This window comes from Manis pentadactyla, chromosome 9, assembly GCF_030020395.1.
Source record: "Manis pentadactyla isolate mManPen7 chromosome 9, mManPen7.hap1, whole genome shotgun sequence".
Taxonomy (NCBI): domain Eukaryota; kingdom Metazoa; phylum Chordata; class Mammalia; order Pholidota; family Manidae; genus Manis; species Manis pentadactyla.
The window spans coordinates 107,329,424-107,356,229 of NC_080027.1; the positions used below are offsets into that span (position 1 = coordinate 107,329,424).

The following is a 26,806-nucleotide window of genomic DNA, read 5'->3' on the forward strand; positions in this document are numbered from 1 at the left end:
AGCTGGCTAACCAGCATTTGCTTAGCAGTATGCTTGGGGTTTTTTTGGTTTTGTTTTGTTTTTTGAGTTTGTAGCGGCCTTATTTTGACATACAAGACCTCAGACACAGGCGGCGCGATGCTGGGTGTACACATAGGTGCAGCCGCGGCCCAGCACCCCCACAGGCAAGGTCCCGAGAGAAGGCTCAGGCAGCGGGGGCCTCCAGTTGGAGCGCGGAGCCCATCCTGGAGGCGCAGGAAGCTCAGGAGCCTGGTCCTCCCCAGGGTTCTCCCATTGCTTTCCTTGTTAGCACTTTTTTTACGTCGGCGCAAACAAAACCAAGTCGAACAGCTGTAGTTCAAAGCAGTCTGCATCTAGGCGCGGGCACGTGGGCGGGTGAGAGCAAGCAGGTGGAGGCTACTGACCTAGCTCAGGGCTTTGGCCCCACAGGAAGAATCCCCACACCCAATGCACAGGCCCCCAAGTGAGGGGGGTGGGGTCCCTGGCAAGCTGCATACACTGGTCCCCTTCCTCTTTAAGCCCAGAGGGCTAGTGTCCTCTTGGCCCAGGGAAGCACATAGGTGTAACGTGAGCATCCTGCAATCCCACCTTGCACTCTGGTCCCAAGTTGGAGCTAGAAGGCAGGGCCTGGCAGGGACAGGAAACAAAGTGGATTTTGCCCCTGGCTTTATGGAATTTTACATCTCCTTAATACCAGAGGCTCAAGTGGATATCATTACCTTGTAAATACTCTTGTTTCCTTTGTCACGGAAGAGGTATATATCATTGCAATTGCAGGCCTTGTTAGTCGTGTCCTCATCACAGCTAATGAAATTTTTAAATTGTGCCTAAACTTACAAGGATCTTCAGATTTTATCTGATCCTCTTATTTTTCAGTAGTTTTACCTGTCTTGATCTCTCAGTAGAATACAGTTCTTTAGTTTTAGAAATTTCTACCAATCTGTGTACAAATAGTTTCAAAAAGAAAAGCTTTTTATTCACCTTTATATTCACATAATTTCAGCACATTCCAAAGCTTCCAGGAAATTGGGATTTTTTTTTAACCCTTCAGTGAAATTTTACATGGTTAAATATATAAAAGGCTCTGACAGTGGCCTCAAAAATGTCTAGTGGTCAAAAAATGTCATTAGATTTTAATATTCTAAGAGTTTTATTCCAGTTTCCTTTCTTTGGTTTGATTTGTAGAATATATACCATAGATTACTTTACCTTTCTCTCATTAGGTTATATACTGTATTCTAGAACAGCAGTAAAGCATGTTCAGTCATTTTCTTTTGATTCCAAGAATGCATTCTGACCAAATGGCAGCTAGCCCTAGCTTTTTCTTTAGCCAGAACTGCATCCCCATTTTCCATTACCTCATTTATATCCTTTTTTATCCTCATTCTTTTTTATATATTTAAAATTCCTTCAGCATTCCTTAATGGTATTTTTTTTCCCTGAAGTTTACTTTAGAGTACTCAAAGGCTTGTTATATAAAAGGGCTGAGGATAGGGTTGCATTAATTTCTTTCCCATGTTCATAGTTTTTCTTTAAAAACCTGTATCTTTAAAAAAAGAAAAAATTGTAGCTACACCGATCTGCATTGTAATCATAAACAGAATCAGATTTCCAGCAGTTCCAACAGCTTTGCCAGTGGTGTTTCCAGTTGTTGATATTTCAATAATTTGTTTTGCAATTTTTTGAGCAAACCTTAAAGGAGAATAATAATAAAAATCTTAATAACTAACATTCATTCAGCACTTTAATCCTAAATGCACACCTTGTACTTTACATAAATTAGCTAATTCTTAACAGTTTTATAAGGTAAGTGGTATTATTTTTCATACTTTACAAGTAAAGAAACTGAGACAAGGGAGGTTAAATTGACTTGCTATGAAGATAGGCATTATAACTTTATAGTTCAAAGAAAGCTTTATAAAATTATATTTTAGGAATCGATTAAAATTTTGAGTTCATTCTTGAATCTTTCCTTTTATTATCAATGGAATTAAAATGTAGTAACTTAGCCTCACTGATAAAAATAAAAACTAAACATATTTTTTAAGTAGCTTTTTAAGGGGAGGGAGGAAGGGTCTTGGCATTACAAGTGAAATCATTCTTAACTTGGTTGTCTTTCACAGACACTAAAATAAAAGACAAAATTTGTTAGGGTATAATAATCTTTAACTTACTGTTAAGCACATAAAAATCATACTGGTACAGGTTTACAAGTAATTTAAAACATTTTTATGATTGCAGAAGTTTTTACAGGCTTACTATATCATTACCAGTAGGAGTCCTAAGAAATCTAATGCTAGAGGAATCAGCACTGTCATATCATGACTCATAGAGTCAGGTGAACATTGAACACAAATTTGCTCTTTATGCTCTACCAGACTTGGAGCCTGAGGATAAGGTTATCTGTAGATATCTACTAAATCTCAGGATGGTGTCTAATAGTGGCAGTATCCACTTATAGTTCAAAGTTATAGCAGTCTCAAGTTACAAAAGTCTGCTTCAGTGATGCCAAGATTCCTAGGCGTTGATAGCTTCCCATTGAGTACAGAATAAAATCTAAATCATTTTGAGGATAAGCTTCATTTCATTTATTAAAAATAACTGAACATAAAAATCCTGTAAATAAGCTCCAAGTTGATAGCTCTATCTTACTGAAGGTAAGGCAGTCACATCCTTATTCCTAAGTTATCTGTGAAGTAGCTCCTTACCTACCACACAAGTGACCTATTTAATCTCTCACAAGAGCCTCATAAGGCTGAAGTTCCTACTGTGGCTATTCTTGCCTTAATCTTTCTTTTCTTAAGGCCCAGTCTCTTAACTACCTGCCGTAATAGCTGACATAGGTTTGTTAGGTTTTCAGATGAAGGTCATGGATCAATATAACGTTATGCCTGAACACTTATTGATCCCCTGCTCTATAAAAGGCACCTTAATAGGTGCTGCAGAGAGTACATAGATGAGTAGTAGTCTGATAGCTAAAGTCTGCTGAGCCCTCACTTGTATCAGACATTATTCTAAATAATTTTTTTACCACGTGTATTACCTCATTTGATTTTCACAGTAATCACAGGTTTGTTATTCCCATGTTACAGATAAGAAAACCGAGGCAGGAGTATATAAACTGCCCACCGTAACACAGCTAGGAAAGTGGTAGAGTGGGCCGCAAACCCAAGCAGCTCTGACGTTAGGACCTACACGCAACCATCATGTTATAGTGCTTCTCGTTCTGTGCTCTCAAGGAACTCACTTGCCTAAATTATTCTTAAGCTCTCCAGGAACTCCAGAACTGATCTGTGTCGTCTCTATACATGAGAGCAGAGCAGGTCCAGTGGCCGAGAAAGAGTAGCTTTCAGCCCAGTTTTCTAGTTTGTATGTTGACTTTCACATCATTCTACTTTTAAGAATACTCCTCTCTGTTTTACTGATAGGATTTTCGTTGTGGACGTGAAATGCTCTAGTTCTGTCAGTAAATTAAATGCCCTAGTAAAGTTTTATTCAGCTAAGACTTGATAACAATAATTAGATGCATAATTCTTCCCAGAAATCTAATAACAGATTTTTTTGGTTCTGGGAGTGGTTGTAAGGGATTCCAAAACCAATTTAACATGACCACAGGTAAACAAAGCTTAGTACCTCTGTAAGATTTTGCTTTTCTCATTCTTTCACCAGAACTTTAATTTTGAGATGTAACAGGACAACATTGGTCATTTTGGTGGATTTGACTTACTCAAATGATTAACTTGAGTTCTGATTGTGTTTTCTTTTTGCTTGAGCAAAAAGTGTCCTGAGAGTTCTCTAAAATTTAATTGACAAATGAGTAAAGGGAAGGTCGGCTGTAAGCAGTGAATATGTTTCTAGAAGGTAGTTATTCCAGAAGGTTGGTGATAAAATTGTTAGTTGCAAAATGAGTTAAAGACACATAGACTATAAAGTGGAATTAGCAGTTTGGACTAGCCAAAACCCCTGTGGATTCCGCTTTGGAGCTCTTGAATCTCGGTATTGGGAAAATAATCTAACAGTTCCTTGAAGTTAGTTTAGTCCACCCCTAAGTATGCAGTAATGCTTGTAAAGCTGTCCAAGCTTTCTCACTTGAAGAGCAGACAGGTTTTTTTCCAGATAATAAGGATCAGTAAATTGGTGGAGAAGGGTAATTAATAAATAAACTTAGAGTTTTAATTTAGATCTGTAAAACCATGACTTGACTAAATATTCTCCATTTTTGTAATATCAATATTTTTCTTATAAAATGCATTTCAGGAGATTTTGGTATTAAGAAAACCATATGAAGATAATTTTGAAAAATTCATTTGTATACTTTTTAATAAACTGATCATTTAAATAATGTATACATTTCTGTTTTTATAAATATGTATTTTAATATTGTGGGTCACTTAATTCTTTGGGGAAATTAGCATAAATAAAATACATTAATTCAGATTTGATCACTTCATGTAAAAGGCACAAAGTCAATTTGAAATAACTTTATTCAATGCAAAATGTATTTTCTATTGGCAAAACTAGAGTTTTCTCTAATTTCCTGTCTATAATTTTATAAATAAAATGTATTACTTGGCTGAAATCTTAAAATTATTTTTCCATTGGAAGTTAGAGCAATCTCATAAAGTTTTTAAATAAATTGCTAAGGATCTTGAACATGTGTTCAATTTTGAGTTAAAATAAACTAAGATTTGCTTTACATTGTGGCATATATTTACATTTTAGAAAACAAACTTTGCCTGTATTTAGTCAGTATAATTTTTAAAATAACTGGGATGATGGATACAAATAATCTTCATTATATTGAGGGAACATGAAGCTACATCAATGAATCCCCTTTTAATAGTTATAGTAAAATTCATTTAAAAAAACTATCTGTAGGAATGAATTGTGCAAAATAATACACATGTAACATTTACAGTTTTAGAAACTGAAAAATGCAGAGTTCTGTGTTATTTAAGTTAGAGGCTCTTCAGTCAATAGGCTTGATCATCATTTGAACTGCTCTCAAGGAATATGACCCGCCTCGGTATTCGGCCCAAAAAATTCCATCTTGGTACTTGCTTCTGTAGTGGCCTCCTCTGTACCAGACTCCATTTAGGTTAGAATGTGCGCAGGCATTGTACCACCATCCTCCTTTATGAAAGTGGGCGCAGTTTCCTTTGAGGAAAAAATGTAGATATGACAGTAAAACTTTCTTCTAAGTGTGATACACTGCCCACCATCAGAAACTTATTTTAACCTCGGAACAATTTAATTTGTTTTTTTCTTAGTGATTTCAGTCACCTTTATCTTCATAGTTTTGTTTTTCCATTTATTGTTACTGTTGCTTAAGTATCAACTACTGGAAAGATCACTTGAATTGTCTTTTATCTTGGCCTTTGCTTGCTTAGTACATGTGTTTTTTGTGTTGTTTTTTAAGTGATTTGATTTTCCAGGTAGTAGGGTAAGTAAAATGCAAAGAAGGAGTGTTTATATGTGAAAGAAAGAAGAGCTTGAAGACATTGGAAGGAAGGATACTGAGTCATCAAATAGAGTAAAGTTGGGGGGAAATTGATTCCTCAAAATAGCAAAAAATAACATAAAATGAAATAGCAATCAGATGTGTTTCTGTAAGTATGGCATATTTTATGATTATATCTCTCTTCCTTTTTCTTTCTTCTTCCTGTGTAAAATAGGTTAAAATAGAGACCTCTGTGCTGCTTGCCAAGATACAGCTAAACAGAAAAAAATACATCAGTTTTTAGGGGATATCTCTTTATCAGGGCCAGAAACCTGGGTTAAAGAGGCAAAAGTATATGAAAATTAAACTAAAAATTATATTATGTGGGTGGCTTAATTGATTCTTTCTAAAGAGAGTATTAATTTCCCATCGGAACAAAGCTTTTCCTGCTCTTCTTTATCCCAAATGTCACAGTTATCTTACTGTTCCCTGTTACTAAGAAATGCCTTTATGCTGATACTCAAATGAGTTGCTTTCCTCACTCCTTTCAGGTCTTCATTCCAATGTTACCTTCTCACAATAACCTTTCTGGGCCACCCCATATAAAATAGCACCCACCCCACCTCCTGCTGCCCATCACTTTCTGTTCCCTTACTTGGTTTACTTTTCTTAGAGTACTTGGCACTACCTGATAAATCCTTTTGTCTCCTTCTGGAGAGTAAACTCTAAAGGGCAGGAACTTTGTTCACAGTTGTATTCTCAGACCCACAAGAGTGCCTGGCACATGGTAGGTGTCCAATTAGTACTTGTTATGATTTTGAGGCATTTAAGAGTTTTATTTCTGTTGTTATAATTTAGGGGTTTCCATCCCCAAACCCCCAAATTAGAACAACAGAACATTGTTCTTCAAAGAGTTCACACTTTGGGATTCCTTATAGAAGAGATTCTCAAAGATGTTCCTTTAGGCATGGTTCTCTTCCCTCTGTCTGAGTCCAAAATTACCTTTCTGGAAAGATTTTTAGTAGCATAATACGTCATTAAAAAAGGTTCTATTGAATGCATAGAAGGTGGTGATTCTATAAAGAATACACATCAGTTTTTTTGTACTCACCTGCATACATATCTTTATCTCTGTCCAGTGTGGTGAACTGTTTACCATTATGCCACATCATAGAATCCCCTGCATTTCCCTGGTAAGTTCCCAGGCGCAGTCTGTAGAATTCACTTTCAGGTTCCAGGCGAAAGCTGCTATATTCTGCATAGACTTTTTTATCACTCCAGTCTTCTAATTCAATCAACAACTTATAATTATCTTGATTGCTCAGCATATAGATATTTTCCAGCCCAAGCCAGTATTCTCCATCAATGTTTCCAAACCCTTTCTGTTAATAAACAGAGAGCATGAGTGTATAAATAAGTGTAGAGATAGTAAACTTTTTTATAGATAAGTTTTAAGTTTGATAACAGATATGGCTGCTTTAGCAGTAATGTGAATTTCCATTTTAGTAAATCACCTGATCTTTATAAGCTCCCCACAGTTTGTTTTGCTTTGCTTTCTCTTAATTCATTAGTATTCATTTGCACAGCTAACTTCAAACCCTACAAATTAGACAAAGGCAAAAGACAATGAAAATTGTTCATATCTACTAAAAACATTAACTAGTGAACTACCCAGATCCTTGAACAGGGTTCTTGAGCTCACCCATATTCACACAGAGAGCCAACTTTTTTCCCTAAAAGTGTATAGATACTGTCCCACCATAAACAAAAAGGATAATCTAACATTATTTAATCATTCAATAAGTGATAGTATTCTGTAAGTGATAGTATCAATAGTGATAGTTTTAGAACATATTGTCTTCTTTAGCTCTATTATAAAGTTAGTAAATATAAGAAGATAAAATAGTAATCTTCAAAGTTCCATCTTTGAAAAATGGTCGATTAATGTTAAAAATAAGTAAATCGATTAGCTATCCTATTTCCCTAAGCAGTTGCCATTGCAAGTATGCAGCAGAATATAAGATTTGGTAAACCTGATCTTAACACTAAGTTTTTCAACAAGGTTGTGTTATTTTTCCCAGTTACTTGTTTAGAAATGTACACAACTTCTGAATGGATATATTAATATCCCATTTTTAGCTGCCAGTAAAATGTCACCTAAGAGTGAGTAGTCACATTACTTCACAATTTTGAATGAAGAATTAACAACCTAGAAAATAAAATCTCTCCATCTGCCATCCTTAAGCTGAAGGTACATACCACTCATAATATTAGCTTGATGAACATCAAGAATATGAACATGATAATGCATGATTCTGGTATGATCTGACAGTCCAGGTGTATGTTACTTCCCAGTAGCACCCACCATGTCTGATGTCATCAACTTAAAACATGGTGGCATGGTTATCAGAAGTAATGAATCCTTGAAACAAGATAATTTTTTTGTGTGTATAATTGCTGAAATACACGATGATGGGTACAAATGTGGTCATAAGCAAAACAGTTGTCTCCTTATAAAGTGGGATTGGAAATAGTCTTCACAAATAATTAAATATATGTATAAATCATCCAGACTGAAAGGGAGCATTTTAAAGTACATATTCGGTTTCCATTTTAATTTTGACTTTAAAACCAGAGATGAGGAGATCTTTTTGACAATGCAACATAGATAATGAAAAACATATGAATAGCTATTTTCTTAGCTTTGCATTCCTATTTATTGTGGCTACTATTGCAAGAGCTGTTCCACCTTTCCCTGAGGTCTCACTCATTTACCTTATAATTTTCCCAATTTCTGAAGAAGTTGACAGAGCCATCTGTTCTTTTCTGAATAACAGTCCAACCCCCAGGATCCAGGGTGTTCTCACACCATAACTGTATCGGTCCGTTGCTGTTTCCAGGTTTAATCATATAAATCCCACTGACTGAATGTCCAGCTTCTTTTGCATGCTGACAGTCTTTGAAAGGTCCTGTAATTAAGATATCATTGATTACCAGGAAACTTAACAGGAAAAGAATCATCGTATTAAAGTAGCTTTTAATCAAGAGTCTTACCTTTGTATCTTTCTTTACAGATACCACTGTTCAACCTATTGTATACACAATACTATAAAAGTTAAGTTCAATTTCAGTATCTGGAACATTAACTTGATTCATTTTCCACTATTCTTGCAAGTCCTTGTCCATATACATACTATTTTATTTATAATTCTAATGCACAAAGAAAATTGGATTTTGTCTTTTTAACAAAAAATCTTCATGAGACTATAATCTCCATTCTAGCACTTAAAGTAGCTGTAATACACAGTCTTTGATGTTGATACATCATTATTTATTCCTCTATCATTGAACATTGACATTTCATCTGATTTTCACTATTATAAATAACACTGCACAGTATGTCTTCTTTAGCTTCATTTTTTTCATATTTACTTATAAAAATGCTGCACAATTGATCTACTGGATCAAGAGCATATTAACAAACTTTTATAACTCATTGTGCCCAGTTGACAGTTTCCAAGTTGATAAGATACATAGTGAAAATGGCATACCATGGGCAAAGAAGTTTTAGAACTGCTAAATGTTATATTACCCTTTGGAAACTCACAATGTACATTCATATATTAATGACTGACAAGCCCTGAAATAAACCAGGGTTTCCCAAACTTGCATAATCTTTTAATTTCCACCTCCCACCCCCCATACAGTCCTTAAGAATACATTTCAGGAATGTTGGCTAAATGCTTTTTTAAAGGGTTGTATCAGTGTATATGACTGATAGTGATTTTCTTATGTAGTCTACACAAATGACTCTGTGATAGTTTACAGATGTTCTGTAGATGAAGCAGTTAACTAACTAGCCTAAGCTCCTGTATCTTAGAAGATAATAAACTCTAGACTTAAACCCATTTCTTTATAATGCCAAAGTCAGTACATGCTCTGAGCTGTTACCCTACATTTCCTCCCACGTTATTTCATAGTTTTGTGGATTCTCTCCCTATTTTTTAATCCACTAATAAGTTCTTCATGTCTTTTAAAATGACAAAATATTTTGTAAAATCATTTGTAGAGTATCTGACTCTTGAACTTGTGATTTCCACATTTTTGGATCTAAAGAAAGACAGCTTCTAGTTTTACTGAACATTCTTTCACTCTTTCCCAGTGTTTTGATGTTATTTTTTATAAGCATATAAAAATATTAAGTGGCTTAAAATAATAATTGCCATAAAGATCTATTAGAACAACAAAAAAAAAGTGTAGAGGTTCCAGTTGTCAAGTTTTATGTTTAAAATTTTTTAAATTCTGACGTGTTATTTTTAGAAATGTGAAAATCATTTAGTCAAGTAAAGTTCGTACAAGAAGATCTGTACTATAATGATAATAGGTTGTTGAAATTTTGAATAATGTGTTACCTATACTGTGTCAAATATATATACAGGGTCCTGTTGGGGCCTTATTGGGGTAGAATTAACCTCATTGGATAGATAGTTATACAGTTACATCATTAGAAGGGGTTCTTACAGACTGTGGACTCTTCCCTCTAGATTGCTCCTTGAATATGGAGACTGTTCTTATTTTGCTTCTGACTTAATGTCATGAGTGCTTTAATTATTAGTAGGCTGTCAGTTGTTTTTTGAGAAAAATGAATTATTAACTTGCCTCCACATTTTATAATACAAGGAAATTAAAAACCACACACAAAAATCGAGAGAATTAATTTCTCTAGTCCAAGTTTATATTGTTCCACTGATATTTCTTTACATTCAAATTTTTAAAAATTGTAATACAGTGACCATAAACACTACAGTTTACTGGTAAACGGAATTGAGAAACTAGAAAGACTTAATGCTGTCTTGGATTATATATTTTTTAGGTATTGAATTTTTTAGTTCTACAGTTTCAGTTTGATTCTTTTTTAATATTTTTATATCTCTTCTGAGATTTCCAGTTTTGCATTCATTATGAACATTTTCCTTTAAGCTGTAATAACTACTTTAAAAATTCTTGTTCCTTCTACTCCTAGTTTGCTGAAAGTTTCTAATCATAAATGGATTTTGGATTTTGTCAAAGACTTATTTATCTACTGTGACAGATAATGGTTTTTCTTTTTTTTGTTTGTTAATATTGGTAAATTCTGTTGACTGTATTTTTAATATTAAACCAACCTTATATTCCTGGGAAACCTCAACTTGGTCATGTTGTACTACCATTTTTATATATTGTGGGACTAGATAGGCTAAAATTTGGTTAAATTTATGCTTTACTATTCATTAAGACATTGGTTAGCCTGTGAAAGTTCATAAGTAGGTTCTTAAGCTAGGAAATACTATGATAAAAGTTATGATCAGACTGGCTATAGATTAGATCACATTCTATTTAAATTCAGTGTGAATCATTTTTATGTTATCTACCTTCTCAGTTACTGAATTTAAATTACACATTATTCTAGCCTTTAACACTATACTTAACAAAGTTGTCATCAGTAACTGTTGCTTTTTTCTCTTGTTGCTAACAACACATAGTAGCTTTTCAATTTAATTTTTTAATTAAATTATTTAAATTTATTTAATAATTTAACATATGCTTATTTAATTAATAATTTTAATATGGCTAATCAAAGATGAATGCACAGTGTATTTCTAGTGTAGAGAGATAACACATTCCTGGAAAACCTAATATGCTGCAGGAAAACTAAAAATATTTTACACTAAAAATAACAGCTGGTGTTAGCTGTTAGCATACTTGTATTCAGCTGCAGCTACTTGTGGCACAAAATGTTAATATGCTTGGAAAAAATCCCATATAAACCAATATGACCTCTGTGTTTTACTAATGTTATTCTCCCTTTTTTACTGGTCACACATAAGCTACTTCATACTACAGAAACATGCACTGTAGTCATCAAGAGAAGGGCAGAGAAATTGTATTTCAGATGGAATGAAATTTGTAGAATTTTAATTTCATACGGCAATGAGATGGAAGGAAAGTGAACTATGATTTCTAGGTCCATTCTTAGATTATCTTGTTTAATGCATGGCAATATATTCATTTTTTCATTCATAGAACTCCCTCCTGGGCAAGGACTGTATCTTGTAGTAGCCACAGTTGTTTCCAGAATTTCCTTAGTTCTGCATTATTTTTTCCAGAAATGTTTTTTCTGCATCTACTATAGCCTCAGAACTGTTACAGACTCAAGGGATAAAGAAACAGCTATAAAGTCAAGTGGGATTTGTGGGAAGTGGCAAGTAAAAAGATAATTCCACTATAATATGACAAGTACTTTGATGGAGTTATGTGAGCACATGGGAACACTGGCTAAGAAATAGCTAAGCGAGATCTGCAGAGATCAAAGTCTACCTTAACGAACTGAGTTTTTAAGATTGAGTAGGAGTCAGGTTAATAGGGGTAGGGCTTCTCTGACCCATACATGGGTAACATGTGCTAAGGCATGGAGACAGGAGAGAGCTTGATGTTATAGAGGGGTTACAACTTTAATGTATGAAATGTAAGTGGCTCAGAGTGGTACTTAGAGCCTCTCAGGTACGCTGTAGAGTCAAGCTGATTACTTTGATTCAAAGGTACAGTCATCATGGTTATTTCTAGTTAGCCAGGTTTCTTCAAACATGTCCCTTTCAGAATAGTCAAGGATATCTAAGGAACATTGCTCTTACTTTTAAACCTGTTAGTATTGGCATTCATGCACACATTAAGTGGTTTTGTTGGAATACACATAAATACTTCTCTCATTTCAGAAATTTGCTTATTCTGCACATGTCACATTTGTACTGCTTATTCTACACACATCATGGTAAATGTTTGCTCTGTACTCATTTAAGTATATAGTTTTGATGGTTTACATTTTATACTTAAGTATATATTCACAAATTGAACTTTAAGTTTGAATTGCTGTAGAATATTTAGCAACATCATGATTTTGAGTGTTGACAGAATATATGTAATAAAAACAGAACCAACCAATTGTTCCTTTCTGCCTTTTAATAGGCCCTCAGATGCTTAAGCAAATTGGAGGGTTCTGGACTTTCTAAATCCAGGTTCAGTTTGAGAAACTTCATTTTTTGCAAATTTAAAATTATCTTCAACTTTAATTTTCAGCCCACTTCTTTATAGCGGGCTTCATGTTCACAGTTTGGATGCCCGTGTTAGACCTAGTTGATATAAAAGCTTAGGAAAATTTAGTTGGACTCCTTTTCTGGAATATGTGGATAAAATTAGCAGTGCTTATAACTGTTTTTCTCCTCAGTAAAGATAGTGTATATCAGAATTTAATATTTGTTTATATTTTTATGAGTAAGCCAATAACTTTAGTCCAGTGTATACTGTTGATCTTGGCAGAAATATTTTCTCATTATTACTTGCATATCTTATTTACTTTCTACTAAAATTAGTATAAATCGTTCTTATATATAAATGTTTTACTACTTTCTCTGTACCATAAAAAACATTGCTAAATAGGAATTCCTAAATGAATAGTAGAAAAGTTCCAGCTTTATTTTTGAGAGGTCAAATTTAACTTGCTGGTTTACGTATTATCAGAAATAAATTAATTGGCATATGATTCAGGAATTTGTTTATAGTGGTTCAGTGGGTACAGACTGGAAATATCTTTCTTTAAAAAAGGAATTTTATTAACCTTTTTCTTGCATTGAATAATCTTGAACTGGTCTTCATCTTCCATGACACACAATTGGATTCTTCTCAAGGCAGGAAACTGGAATTCTGTGCATTGAATTTGAAGGACCAGCCTCTCTCTTCCTCAGTTATTTGATGATTAAAGTTTGTATAGGGCTAACAAAATCTGATTCATAGAAAGAAAAATATTGACCAGTCATGCTACATTATTTCCCAACATGTATTTTTCATTAAGACCCATATTTTGAACAGAACAGTGGCTTAAAAAGAAAACAGTTTCACACTAGCATCTTCTATGGGAACCATCTTTAACATATCTACCCTTTTTCTATAAAGAAACTGTTTAGTTAAAATGAAAATCCTCCCCTTTTTGCTGAGTTTCTCCTTTATTTTCTTACTTTGTCCCAATCCTGTGCTCTTTGTGATAGAAACAGGACAAAAAAAAAAAAAAGTAAAAACTAATTTAGAGCTTCCAAATAATTACTAAAAAAAAATTTTTTTTTGAAAGGTAAACTTTTTAATTGGGTTATGAAGTAAGCGTAAGATAAATATATTGGACAGCATTTCTGGAATGGGAAGTCTGAGGCAAACGTTTTCTAAAGTGATAATAGACTCTTCCTTTTAGCAATAATATAAATTGCTCTTTGTCTATCTGTAAGTTTAAAATTCAGTTTGCAACCCAAGCTTTTTCTTTTGAAATTTCTAAAGAAATTATCAATTTTTTTTTCATAACTGATTATAAGAATCACATTCTAACAGCCTCTTTGCTCAAGCAGTCTTCATTAGTTATTTAAGTGTTAATGTAAGTATTCCATGAAATCAGCTGCATCCTAAAAATTTACTAATAGGAAGCATTATAAATAATTGAAAATTAGCTTATTATCTACTAAAAAGCATGTTTTTAGTTTCTAATAACAGCTTTTCAAGTTTAACTTTTAAGTTTACCTTTTATAAGCTTATGTGGCCCTATACCCCCAACGCAAAGCACACACAGGGAAGGGCACACAAAATTAGTAATTAAGCATGGTCAGACCGCACAACAAAGCATCCTCACAGACATCACCTCCTTTAATCATCACAACAGGCTCTTTTACAAAAGAGGCACCTGGGCCTCAGAGAAGCCTTGTTAGAATCCAGGTTTCCTGATACTCAAATCTATGCTCAAACACACCGTGAAGGAACTTTCTCAACTCCAATCACCTATAGGGAATAAACTTATTTTTTATAAATATACCATTTGTGAAAGAGTAATGTTTTCTATTATAAAAGACTAACTGAAAATGCAGTCGCTGAATAACATTAACAGTTAAGAACTTTGTTGGTGGCAGTTTGCCAGGTGTGCAGTTACATTCCCAAACATTTACTAAGGTAGAGGAAAGGTAATATCTCTGGAGATAATCTATTTTAAACTAACAAAATTACTCCATTATTTGCTGTAAGTTCATAATAAGTTTGTTCTTTTGGGATGCATTTTTCTTACGACCATTTTAAAAGAAAATATAAAATTGCCTGTCATTAAAATACCTTTTTTAAAAAATGGTAAGATGTACATAACATAGAATTTATCAATTTAACCATTTTTAAGTGTACAGTTCAGTGGCATTAGTGCCTTCTTCTTATTGTGCAGCCAATTTCCATAACTGTTTTTGTCTTAACCTCTATTGCCATTAAATATCAAGTCCCCATTCTCGCTCATCCCAACCCCTGGCTATCACCATTCTACTTTATGTCTCTGTGAATTGGGCTACTCTTAAGTACCTTATATACGTGGAATCATAAGAGTATTTGACTTTTTGTGACTGGCTAAAACCCTTTTTAAATAATTCATGCACATATGCATTTAGAGACTTTAGAGTGACCATGTGCCTACATGTAGAGTATTATGAGCTTCTTGGTGCCAGAAGCAGATGTTAGTATTAGTACAGCAATAGCCATCCGTCTTTGCCCTTTTTGTGCAAGTACTCAAACAGCTTAGACATATTTTCCAGTCTGACATAAGAATAATATGAACAAAGATTTTGGCACATCATATATAAAGAAAAGAAAATAGCAAGTCTATTTATTACTATAGATAGTAAGTTATATTCGATAAGAATCACAGAATTTCAGAGCTAGAAAGGAACCATTCAGTTCAACCACCACTCTTGTACAAATGAGAAAACAGAGGCAAAGTGACTTACCCAAGGTCAATTTTAAAGGAAACAAGTTTTCTTAATTCTGTGCATTTTCCCTTATGTGTTCATAAGGTACCTAATGAACATTCTTATGGTGCTGCTAATTATGTCCTTGAATATCAGAGACCAAAATTATAGAATAAAATAAGGAAAAAGTTAATTTTACTTAAAACAACAAATCAGTAATGAATAACAGGAAAAGTTATTCCTGCCCTTAATTTTTACATTAAGGATTGGTTTATTAGGGTTATATACACCATTGTTTGATGAAAACAAGTCTATTTAATGGGGCTTTTGATATGGTAAATCCTTAGCATAGGATTTAATTCTGTAATATTAGATTTTTCTTACACTACACCTCAATGTATAGTAAAGCCAAAAAATGATATATCTCATTTTATATCAACATGTTTTAGAGTGTCAGTGTAAGAATAATCATTTGCTCTAAATTTATACTATCCACTTAAGATTCATCACCCACAGAAAATATTCCATAACAGTCATCTTCATATTTACATAATTGTATACCCCATGAGTTTAAAAATATTCCACACACTTCAGTTATGTTTATTTGTAAATTATGTGTACAAACTGCTATACTGACAAATTGTATACATTACAAGCTTACACAAAATGTACACTAAGAATATCAAAGTTAAGTATTTTTTGTTCTTTCTCTGTCCAGTGGATCTGTTTTTACATATTTTTCCTTTAGAAATCAAAGTGTTTGGGGATATTAACAATCATCATCATTGACCTAATTGAATAGTACTCTATCCTGTTGTTACAAGAGTTAGGACAGTATAAAAATGAATGAATCCAGGAGAGTAGAATGTATTAAAGTACTTTCATGGAAATCTTTGGATTGACAGCTTTAAGAAGTGTCCATAAAAATGTAATGTCAAGTCAACCAACATTTATTTAGCATCTGCAAATGAGACTCAATATCCAGCTCCTAAAAAGAAACTTATATTAGACCTGGAATGAAATTTTATTTAGATGTGTATGTAACTACTATGTGTACACATAAAGATAACTGATAATTCAAGAAAGAATATAAGAAATACTGTACATATGTTATAGAAAGTAGAGACATTCATAGAGGGGAGCAATCACTTGAAGGCTGTGGGAGTCAAAAAGGACTTCAAGGAGGAGTTGCTATTTTATTTATTTATATTTTTATTTGGGTGTGAGCCTTATAATTTGAATAGGCAGAAAGCATGGAAAATATTCAGAAGACAATGAATTCATTCATTTTATTGCAGCATGGTTTTTGTAAAGGAAATAAATACAATGAAAACAAACAGGATCAGTTCTTTTGAGAAAGATATTACTCTTCCCAGGCAAAGCAAACTGGACTTTTCCAGTTTCCAATGGGGAACTGCTGAGCAGAAATGTGATGTGACCAAAGTGGTAGTCGAAGAAGATAGATCTGTTAGCAATGTAGAATTCATTTTGATGGAGAAAGACTTAGACCGGTTGGCAAGCTATTACACAATTCTAGAATTAGCATATGAGTGTTGATACAGGCACTGTTCTAGACACCAGTCAAGTGTCAACTCCTATGAGGTAAGTACTCTTATTATCCCTGTTTTATAGTTGAGGAAACTGAAGCACAAAGCAACAGCCCCTTCCCCGCCAAGGTCACACAGCTAGTGATCCAGGACATCTCTGTCCTCTAGTTGCTGCATTAGGTAGTTTTTCAAAGTTACGAGAATATTGATTATGATGTTTAAGAGACGGGAAAAAAAGACTTGAAGGTTATTGCCAATGTGTTGACTTCAGTTTATTTCCAAATATTTGGATATCAGGGAAGCTTTTTAAAAAATTTTTTATCTTCTAGATTTTCTTCAGTAAATATATGTTACTTTTATGATAATTATTTCTTAAAGGAGAATGCTGGTTTGGTGAAGAGATTATTTTGGGGTTAGTTACTGTTTCATTCATTCATTCCTCAAGTATTTATTGTAGTTCTTACACTATGCTGAGCACCATGTACCAAACCTGATCCTGGCTAGCTGTTGTAGTGGAAAATGAAAAGATAGTTCACTTTCTTCCATAAGCATTCCATCTAGCAGAGAGACAGACATGCAAACAAATAACCCTAGTGTAAGGTGATAGAGAAAACATGTTCGAGACATAGTCAGCAATTTAAGGAAAGAGCCCTCAAGATATATTTGATAGAATCTGGGAAGGTAAAACACTGAAGATAGTATTTCAGTTAAGCCTTGAAATCTGCCAGGTTGACAGATAAGCTGAAAGAAGGTATATCAACAGACACAGCAGCAGCATGTGAGGTAGTGATTGAATATCCGGATGCAAATATTCAACATTGGTTAGAAGCAGGACAGAGAACTCCATGCAGGAGCCACCTGAGCACTGGTGATACTTGTAGCCTTCAAGTGTATGAGGCCTCTAAAATAGAATGGCTTGAAGAAAGCCTCTTTGAGCCATAGGAGAAGGAAGACTATGCCAAGGAAGGACTTATAGAAGTAGAAAGGGTCAGGATACCATGTTATGATGTGGAGGCCCAGGGGCAGAAAAGTGAATGGTCAGCGGTGTCCTTTGCTACAGAGAGATAGGAGCACTTTCTGAAGTATGCACTTCCAGTTTTTGTCTTTGTTCTGTTTTTGTTACTGTTTAAAATTATTTCATAGTCTATATGCACTTTTATGCCCTGCCTTTTCAATAAGTGATTGAACTATGATTTATTTACTGGTTTTTTTTTTAACTTTTGGGTGTTTGGGTTATTCCCTCCACTCTAAGGAAAAAATTAACTTGTAAAGAATTCAGGAGAATGGCTTATGAGAAAATGGATGCAGGTGTAAAATGAAGGTAAAATATTCAAAAAGTTAAGAGAGCTTACCAAACTCAAACAAAGATGAGTTATTCATCTTTGTATTGACGCACCTAGATCAGTGACTCATATGGAGTTAATGAAGGGAGAAAGGAATGAAATTAAGAAATAGAGGTAGAGATACTAAGATCAATTCAAGGGTATTTTTTTTATGCTAGTGAAAACATCTTTATTTACATGGGAATAAGGTACAAATTGTAGTTGTTTAGCCTTGAAAAGTAGGAGGGGATACCCTTTTCTCCTGAGACTGAGGGCAAGAGGACGTGGGTTTCATGCAGATGTTTTCAAGATAGGAAAGAACAGGAATCTCTGACCTGAGTAAACAACCTTCTTACAGCAGAGGATGGTGTGTGCTGAGAATGGAGGTGAGGAGGAGTGACAAAAGGCTTAAGGAGAGTGAAAGCAAATTTTTAAATATTCCTTTTGAAGAGGAGGAGGATGGGAAAAGCAGCAAGAGGTAAATAAAGGAGTATTTGCGCAGCAGTGAGGACCTACTGGAGGCCAGTAGGGTGGCGGTAGAGGTTAGGAGTGGATCATGGGCTCACTGCTGTCTCTTACATTGTAAGAATCTGGATGGGAAACTACTTCTTTCACAGATACACTGCTTTTCTTAATGCTTAGACTCTTGGAGCTGAAAGATGTATTTAACTCCAATTCTTGATTAAGAGAAAAAAAGAAAAATTTTAATTATCATGTATAATTATATCACAAAAACAAAGAATAAGCATTTTATAAGCATTGTTTCATAAACCATAAAATATATTAACCTTGTACTTTGATTTTAAACAGTAAGAGGTAGTAACTCACCTTCACTGATGAAAGTTACTGGTGGCATCTTGAGAGGGCTTTTGGTGGGAGAAGTTGCCAGATCAGGTGGTGGCATTAAATCTCTGGGAAAACTGGGATCCCTCTGTATCTCATTACTTCCCAACAGACCTGGAGTGTATTGATGACTGTTAGGAATATGTTGTGGCACTACCTGGACAAGAGGAGGAGACACATGGGGGTCTTGTCGGGAAAATATCCTCAAGCACTGTTCTTCCAACAGAGTGATCATCACAGACTGGTTATTGACCAGATCAGTCAAGGAAGCATATTTCACTTCTAATTCCCTGTACCTTGTTGCCATCTTCAACATTTCTGTGGTGATGTTGAGGATTTTATTTTCCAACTGGGAAAGTTCGAGTGAATTATCCCTCTTACGGATAATCTCATGTAATAGTTGCATATAGAGTTGAGTAACACGAGAGTTCATGTTACGACTTTCTTTTCTCAGCAGCTTTACCTCATTCACAATGTTTCCGTCTACGTCCACCACCAATTGCAGAACATCTATCTCCCGCTTCTGCCTGGAGAGCACATCCTTCAGGTTTTCAAGGTCCATCCTGGTGATCATGTCTTTAATGGTACCTGCATCTTGCCCTTTGGTGTTGACACAAATTGGCCCCGTTATTTTTTGTTCGGGTACCAGGAATGTATACGCACATTTCTTTACTTCCTCTTTACCATCTGTGGCACGAGGGTATCTCCTCTGGGTTATTTTTTTTATTTTGAACTGTCCTCCTCTGCATTGTCCAACGCCCATTAGTAAGACGAATAGCACACTTAGGGTCCAGATAAAAGCCTTCATTTTGAAATGAGGTTGTATGTTGTCTTTTAAAAAACAAACCAATGAAGGGAAAAAGTAGAAAGGAATTAATATCAGTCTACTTTTAAAGTCAATAATATAATAAAGTATCTAAGGAAAAAACTGTGTATCTCTTGGTATTAGTAAGTTGGGCCAGAATTAATGTTACTAATTTCTTAAATTCAATATTATAGTGCCTTCATATTTTTTTAAAAATTAGATTTCAAGAGAATAGCTCTCCAAGTAACACCCTATTTAAGTGACGCTTTTTGTTCCCCAGCTCAGCATATTTTGGTGAATGTCCACTAGGTGCAAAGACATTCTGTCAGTCAGGTGCTCTTGGTGCTTTGAGGCCCTAATAAGAAACTTGTCTTACCCTTAAAAAGCTCACTTGCTATCTTAAGGCTCTGAAAGTGGTACACCAGTGTTTGTAAGTGATTGATTAAAACATTCTTCCCTAACCAATGCTTTACTAGTCACTGTTTTATATTTATAATGTGCAGTTTGAATTAAATTGGCCCTCTCTAGTAAACATCTTTTTTATCTAACAAATCTAAAAGCAGAAAGTTAGCTTTGTATATTTTGTTGTAGCATGTCCTTTTAGGATTGGTGACAAGTTTAAGAATTCCTCCATAATCATATGTATGCTTTAAGCTTATGTATGATTCAGCAGGTTCGTTCTTCTAAGAGAGGCTCTACTGAACTGTATTTTAGTAAAATGTTAGCAGTTTTTTATAACTGTTACCAAGGAACCACTACCATACTGTCTGTGACTGAACATGATTGTGAGAGTTGGGAAGTGCCTCAGAGACCATTTGTTTCAAGAACCTCTTTGTAGACCATGTGCATGTTGAAGACCAAGGCTACACAAATGAGTAATCTTAGAACCAGGTCTAGAATTCAGGTTACCTGGCCCCTCAGTCATGTTTTTAGCAGTAGCACATGTGCTGAACTGTTTGGAATGCTTCATTTTTGCTGTGGCCCACAAAATACTTGTCCTTAATAATACAATTTCTATAGAAACACTGAGGAAACACTAGAACTAGTTCCAAGAACCAAAGCGTCTTCCTTTCTCTTTTTTACTTCCTTAAAGAATTGTAGCAGTAGAATGAGTGTATGTCACTCCATCAGGTTTATTAGCAAGCTGCCCACCTTCCCACTCTTATAAACTCTATTCCTGTCTGCTATTTTTGAAGGGTAGCACTGGGTACACTAAGATGGAGCTTTTCTGTTTGATTTTCCACCAAAGTACTTGTTTTTCGATTTGAGGAGCTAGGTTCCCAGGTTGTTTGTGCCTAATATTAATAATAGCAATAATAACAGTGGCTCATGCTGATTGGGTGCTTGTTGAGTGCCAGGCATTGTTTTAAGCTGTCTACATGCATTAAATCATTTACTTCTCACTACATCCCTCTGAGGTAGACTATGACAATCCTCATTTCCAGTGAAGGAATGGGCATCTAGAAGTTAAGTACCTTGAACAGAGTCCCACAGCTTCTACAAGATGGAGCCAGAATTTGAACCCAGGCAGAAGACTCCAGAGATCATGTTTTTCATTAACCACTACATCATATGGCAACATATTCTGTCCTATTTTCTGTCACCAGCACTGTCACAATCCCTTGTATTTATGTCTTGCTGAACGCATGTTAACTATCTTATCTACACACCCAGCAGTACTGTGAAGTATTGCCATTCTACAAAAGAATAGAGTCCTGGAGAAGCTAAAACACACAAATGGAATTCCTTTCTAATACTTATAATTTTCCTAAACCTATAATTTTATTCTAGTCATGAATACAGGGGCATCTTAAACTTTGTGTTTTTCAGTATTTTCCTGGTTTGTATCTTTACACTGACTCATTACTGAATTATACAAAAGTGTTTGTGGATCATTTTTGTTCAGGTCTGTTTCTATCCTTTTTGTACCCCAAACTTTTCTGCTGTCATTCCTTTTCTTCTGTGTGTATTCCTTCAGTTGATAGTTATATGGCTGACTTGTGATTATGAACCCTCCCCCCCATAAATAAAGGTCCTACCAATGAAATACAGACTTTCAGCCATAGTGCCAAAGGTGGCTACTCCTCTCTAAAACCACGGCTCCATTGGTGTTTTCAAATGAGTGATTTCAAAATGGAGTGATAAAGAATGGATGAAGTGTGAAAAAGTGTTTCCTTTTACTAACATAACCAAAATAGGAAGGATGAGCATAATAGTGTTCTGTGTTTACAGCAGAGGCCTCCTGTCGCTGACCAGAAGCCAGCGCACACTTGAGATGAGTACTTGCGGTTTTTTGATTTCATACTTTGACTTCTGACATCAGCAGAAATGTTTGACCTTAAGGGTCATCTATTTTATAACAAGGAAGAAAAGGGCTTCTACTGTACTAGAGTTACCTATACCAAAAGCCAGTGAGATTTGTTATGTTTGCAGTTTCATGAAATTTAGATATGGTTTATTTTAAAAACCAAGGACGGTAAGATAGAAGCCATAAGCCTACTTGGTAATGTACATCTTCTCTTCCACATAGTTAACTTACCTAGTGACACTAATCCACTCATTTCACTTTAATAATAGAAGGGAAACTCTCAGGTCATACAATTATATTATTTAATCTACCATGAGACAAGCTACCAGAACAAGGAAAATTCAGAAAATATCTACATGAAACTTCAAAACAAGTAGAATTTTAACGAGTAGCATATAATCCAAGACCAGTATTGTGACTTTGTATTGGTGTTGTCATGGAAGAATGAAAATGTGAAAATCTGAATCTAAATTTAAGTAACAAAAGTTTCCCCTTTCGGTGTACTCTGCCTTGGCTCTTTGTGGGTTCCTATGCAATTAAAATCATAAAGTCTACCATAAGAAAATCTGACCTAAGTTAGGATTTACAGGAGAGAACTAAAAGTTAAATTTTTTAAATAAATGTAATTCCCTTATCCTTACAAACAAGTAATGACTTTGTTGTCATATACCTAAAGCAGAATAAGGAGCCACGTTTCTTAAGTAGTAGGTTAGCTACGTCATGAGTTAAGAACTGGTTTTAAAAATAAGTTTACTGTTACATTTTCTGAAAACATTCTCCTATTTAATATTTTCCCACATATGTTCAGTTTTAAAAGTGAAAGATCCATAAATCCATGTCACCTCATAAAACCTTTCTGTACATGTGAAATATTTCCTAGGTCCCAAGAGAATGTTTTAAATTAGTTACAGTATACTTAAGTTTAAATCTGTGTCTTTGCCTTGTTGTTTTCAGGGGAAAAAAAGTCTTCCATGCTTTGGGTTAATTTTATTGGTGCTATTTCTCTTCATAGTTGCTACATTGCCAGCTAGTAGAGAGAAGAAATAAAAATCAGGATTTACTTCCTTTCAGTTGGTAAATGCATAGAAGCATTAAACTGGCTGTGTTGTGCTCTGAAAATGGCATGAGGCAATGAACTTAAATTTATGAAGCATTGAAAAAAGCTTAGGTAGATTGTGAATTATGTTCTGGGAAGAGACTTGAGAACAGTCTCATTCCCTGGAGATGTTTAAGAAAGGGATGTTATCTGTGTGATTTGAGTTTTAGATTAAATGCTTGCCCAAGGCTTCAGTGAGAACTGAGGTTTAATGAAGTCTAATGCACTTTTCATAGCAAAGAGAGAGATGATAGTATTTTAGATTCAGTATTGCTTGAAAATTTTATCCTCCCAACATTTACAGTTTTTAATATTTAAGAAAAGGACAGGAGAGTAAAGTTGAAGAAATATTAGCTTTACTATTATTTGTTTGTTAAAGATCCTTACCAGTTTAATATCTTTAATTTTTAAAGGGACCAGAGGATCCCCAAATGATAACAAATTTCTTTGCTGTTAAAGCTTTCAGCTTATTAGTATTTTTGGTTCCTATTGGTTACTAATAATTTATTTTTAATTATTCTCATAATGCAATTAAGCAAAGCCCCCAGGTAGAATACTGAAAGAAACCTCTTATGTATGGTTACCAAAATTAATTTCTGTCCAAAAATATTATATACTTTTGGTCTTTTAATCATGTATTTAAGTAATTGTATCTTCTGGGTTCTTACTTTCTATTGTTGATGCTGACTACTTGCATAATACTTCTTTCATATTTTATTTTTCTCCTAATTTGTAAGGTTTCAGGTTTTTTTTTTAATGTATCAATAATTTTCCTTTTTCAAGTAATTCCAGTTGTAGCAGTTTTAATTTATGTTACCTAAGCTAAATTACTGTTGCATGTAAAACTGGAAAACTATTTGAAATTTTGAGTTTTAGCAAGAAACACAATACTCATCTTAAATCTGTAGAAGGACTTCTGCTTAATATTTGATTGTATTATAATTGAGGTATTGTTGCAAAGCCTTTCAGTTACTTTTATATCTTCTTAGCTGTGTTTTGTAGCTATGCTCTAAATCTAGCAGTGTATGTCAGTCTTCAGCATACAAGCTGTAAGTTTGTGAAAGTCTATCATGTTTACTATTTTCTTTAGTTGTATCCGTTTGTCTTTAATTGGTTACTTGTTAAAGTTTCTTTCTAATGTCACTTAAGCACTTGTTTTCTGAAACCCAGAACATATGTGTTAGTCTATAAGCATATACACCAAATATCATTAAATTGAACTTCAAATAATGTATTAATCATCATGAACGACTTAATGACCAGGTTTTACATAAAGCTGCAAAACAAAACCTTTCTCAGATTAAATGAATTGTAGTATATTCCAAAAATATTCAAAAGATTTTGAAGTTTCTACTACAAATGTAATATAATTATGCATTTTGACATAACGTTTTTCAATAAAAATTAAAGAAATATTAAAATACCTTTTTTCATCTGTTGATAAAGCAGACCCAGAAACTTGCTGCTCTTGTTCTTGCTTTTAAAAATCAGCATAGAAGTTTGTTCGTCTGTGACTTTAATGGCAACTTCATTTTATTTTTTTATGGACCGTTAAATCCAAGCTGTAATAGGAACTTCTTTTTCTTCTTACAACACTAATCAATTGAATTTGACAAGCCACCTATGCAATTTTAAGTAGTAGAGTGGAAGTTCTGGTCTGTGGACTATCTGTAATCCAGCAGAGAAAGCACTGTGGCTTTGCTCTGTCTGCCACATGGAGAAATGCAGTAACCAGCTGCAGCTGGCCTAGATTGTATATGCAGTACCCTTGAATAGTGATTCCCTCTCTTAGTAGACTCAAGTTCCGCCCACTTAATACGTCACCAAAACGTTGCTGGAGACTCGAAGGGAAAATTTCCTCCTTAGGATTTCCTCTCTGTAGCCTTAAATAGGGGTGGGGGGTAATGAGATCAGCAGGAGGTTGAATAGCTCTGAACAAGGAGAGACTGTGTGCAGGTTGAAGGAAGGGCACCATCTGGAAACAAACTGTCATAGTTCAGCGGCAATTATAAAATAAACATTTCAGCCCGCTGGCCAGAGATACTGAGAAAACAGTACTGGACCTCACTTAGAGGTAGTTGCAGGCTGATGAGTTTGTTTTTGTTACAAAGAACAAGAGTTAGACTTTGTCATGAGGCAGCCACCTTAATAATACAATACTCTTTAAAACCAGAAGAACTTTTAAACGTTTCACTGAGTTGCCATTTCACAAGGTTTTAAACATAATTATAAGAAACCTGATGTGGTAATGTTATATCTTACTGTGTAATATTTCTTAAGATAAAACTGCTTCTTATATGTAATTATCAAAAATAAGTAGAAATCTGTTACATAATTCTTTTAGAAATGTAATAATTTTTAAATGTAAATTTTGATATTATGTAATACCACTTCCACCTATTCTACACAACCCCTTTTATGAGTAAGGTTATTCTTATTAGTTGATGCCTTGTGATTTAAAAACAAACATAACCCTGGCCCGAGTGGGGCGGGGGAAGAGGTCTGACTTCCCACCGACTGTGTGAACTTAAGACAAGTCACTTTACCTATGTTTGGCCCAATTCTTCTGCTTTGTATTAAGGTGCTGGAGAGGGAATGAATAATTGCTGATTACCAACTATGCTATTACAATGATTAAGTAACTCAGTAGCTCAGGAATCAAAAATGTAGGCATCTTAAGTAGTTAGGCTTAGTACTTCACTATTAAGTAGTAGAACTCGTACTTAAATCTTACTTCCAAAGCATGACGCCGCACTGTCTCTCACTGGGCTATATAATTGCTGGTTGCTGCTCCTGGGTAAACTTCTGGCTTCTACTTTCTAATACATACCATGTGCTTTCCCTTCCTTGTTGCATTTCTCATAGGCTCTCCCATCAACTGTTTGTCAATCCGCATCCTTTATTTAAAGTCAGCCTAGTTTCTACCTCTTTACCACAGAATTTCTTTAAATTCCTGTGACATGCGTAGGTATGCCAGGGGTTGCAAACTCAAGAGCCTGTAAAGACAAATGCCACAACAAGCTTGAAGCAGGTAATGTAAACAAGTGAGCTGAACCAGAAGTGAGGTAATAGAGGAAAATGAGGGTAGTGCCAAACCGGCATCCTTACAGTTAGTACAATGAGATCTGCACCCTTCTCAGCTGTACCTCATTTGCCAGTTCTACCCAGTTTTTAGGAAAAGAGAGTCATTTAGATATTTCCTGATTTTAAAAACACTGGGACAGAGAGACTGCCAGCAACTAGCCTCCGATTTATATTATGTAATAATACATTATTTTGTCATGCAGTGACTATGTTGTATTCACTAGTAGCTTAATCTGGGAAAAAATACGAGATAGTAAATTCCTCTTGAGCCTTTTTACTTGAGCAGTTATGAACCTTCTAAATTCAGTAATAACATTAACCAAGGTAGGAAATTGGAACAGCCTAGGGACAAATAATGGTTATTTTGGCATGTTACGTTTAAAGTGAGAATCAAGAGTTCAGTTCTATACAGAGATTTAGAACGTCATCAACAATTAGGTGATAGCTGAAACTACAGAAATAAGATAATCCAGACAAAGTACTGAGAGCAAGAATATTAATGACAGAACCATGGGGAACACCAACTTCCAGGGAACATGAGGAAAAGAAAGAAGTGGAGGATGGGAGTGA

At 34.6% G+C, this 26,806-nt stretch overlaps 2 protein-coding genes across 4 annotated transcripts in view; one reads left to right on the forward strand and one right to left on the reverse strand.

Annotated features, from left to right (window-relative positions):
* The window catches only part of RALGPS2 (Ral GEF with PH domain and SH3 binding motif 2), a 308,189-nt gene that overhangs the window by 242,309 nt on the left and 39,074 nt on the right, over window positions 1-26,806 (forward strand). The gene's annotated exons all lie outside the window — the stretch shown is intronic.
* On the reverse strand, window positions 3,404-25,138 carry ANGPTL1 (angiopoietin like 1). The gene is made up of 5 exons (XM_036916778.2): window positions 24,577-25,138; window positions 18,929-19,774; window positions 8,216-8,409; window positions 6,552-6,822; window positions 3,404-5,157 (listed from the first exon to the last, which is right to left on the reverse strand). The coding sequence occupies exons 1-5, from the start codon at window positions 24,644-24,646 to the stop codon at window positions 4,970-4,972; spliced, it is 1,569 nt and encodes a 522-aa protein (XP_036772673.1). The 5' UTR covers window positions 24,647-25,138; the 3' UTR covers window positions 3,404-4,969.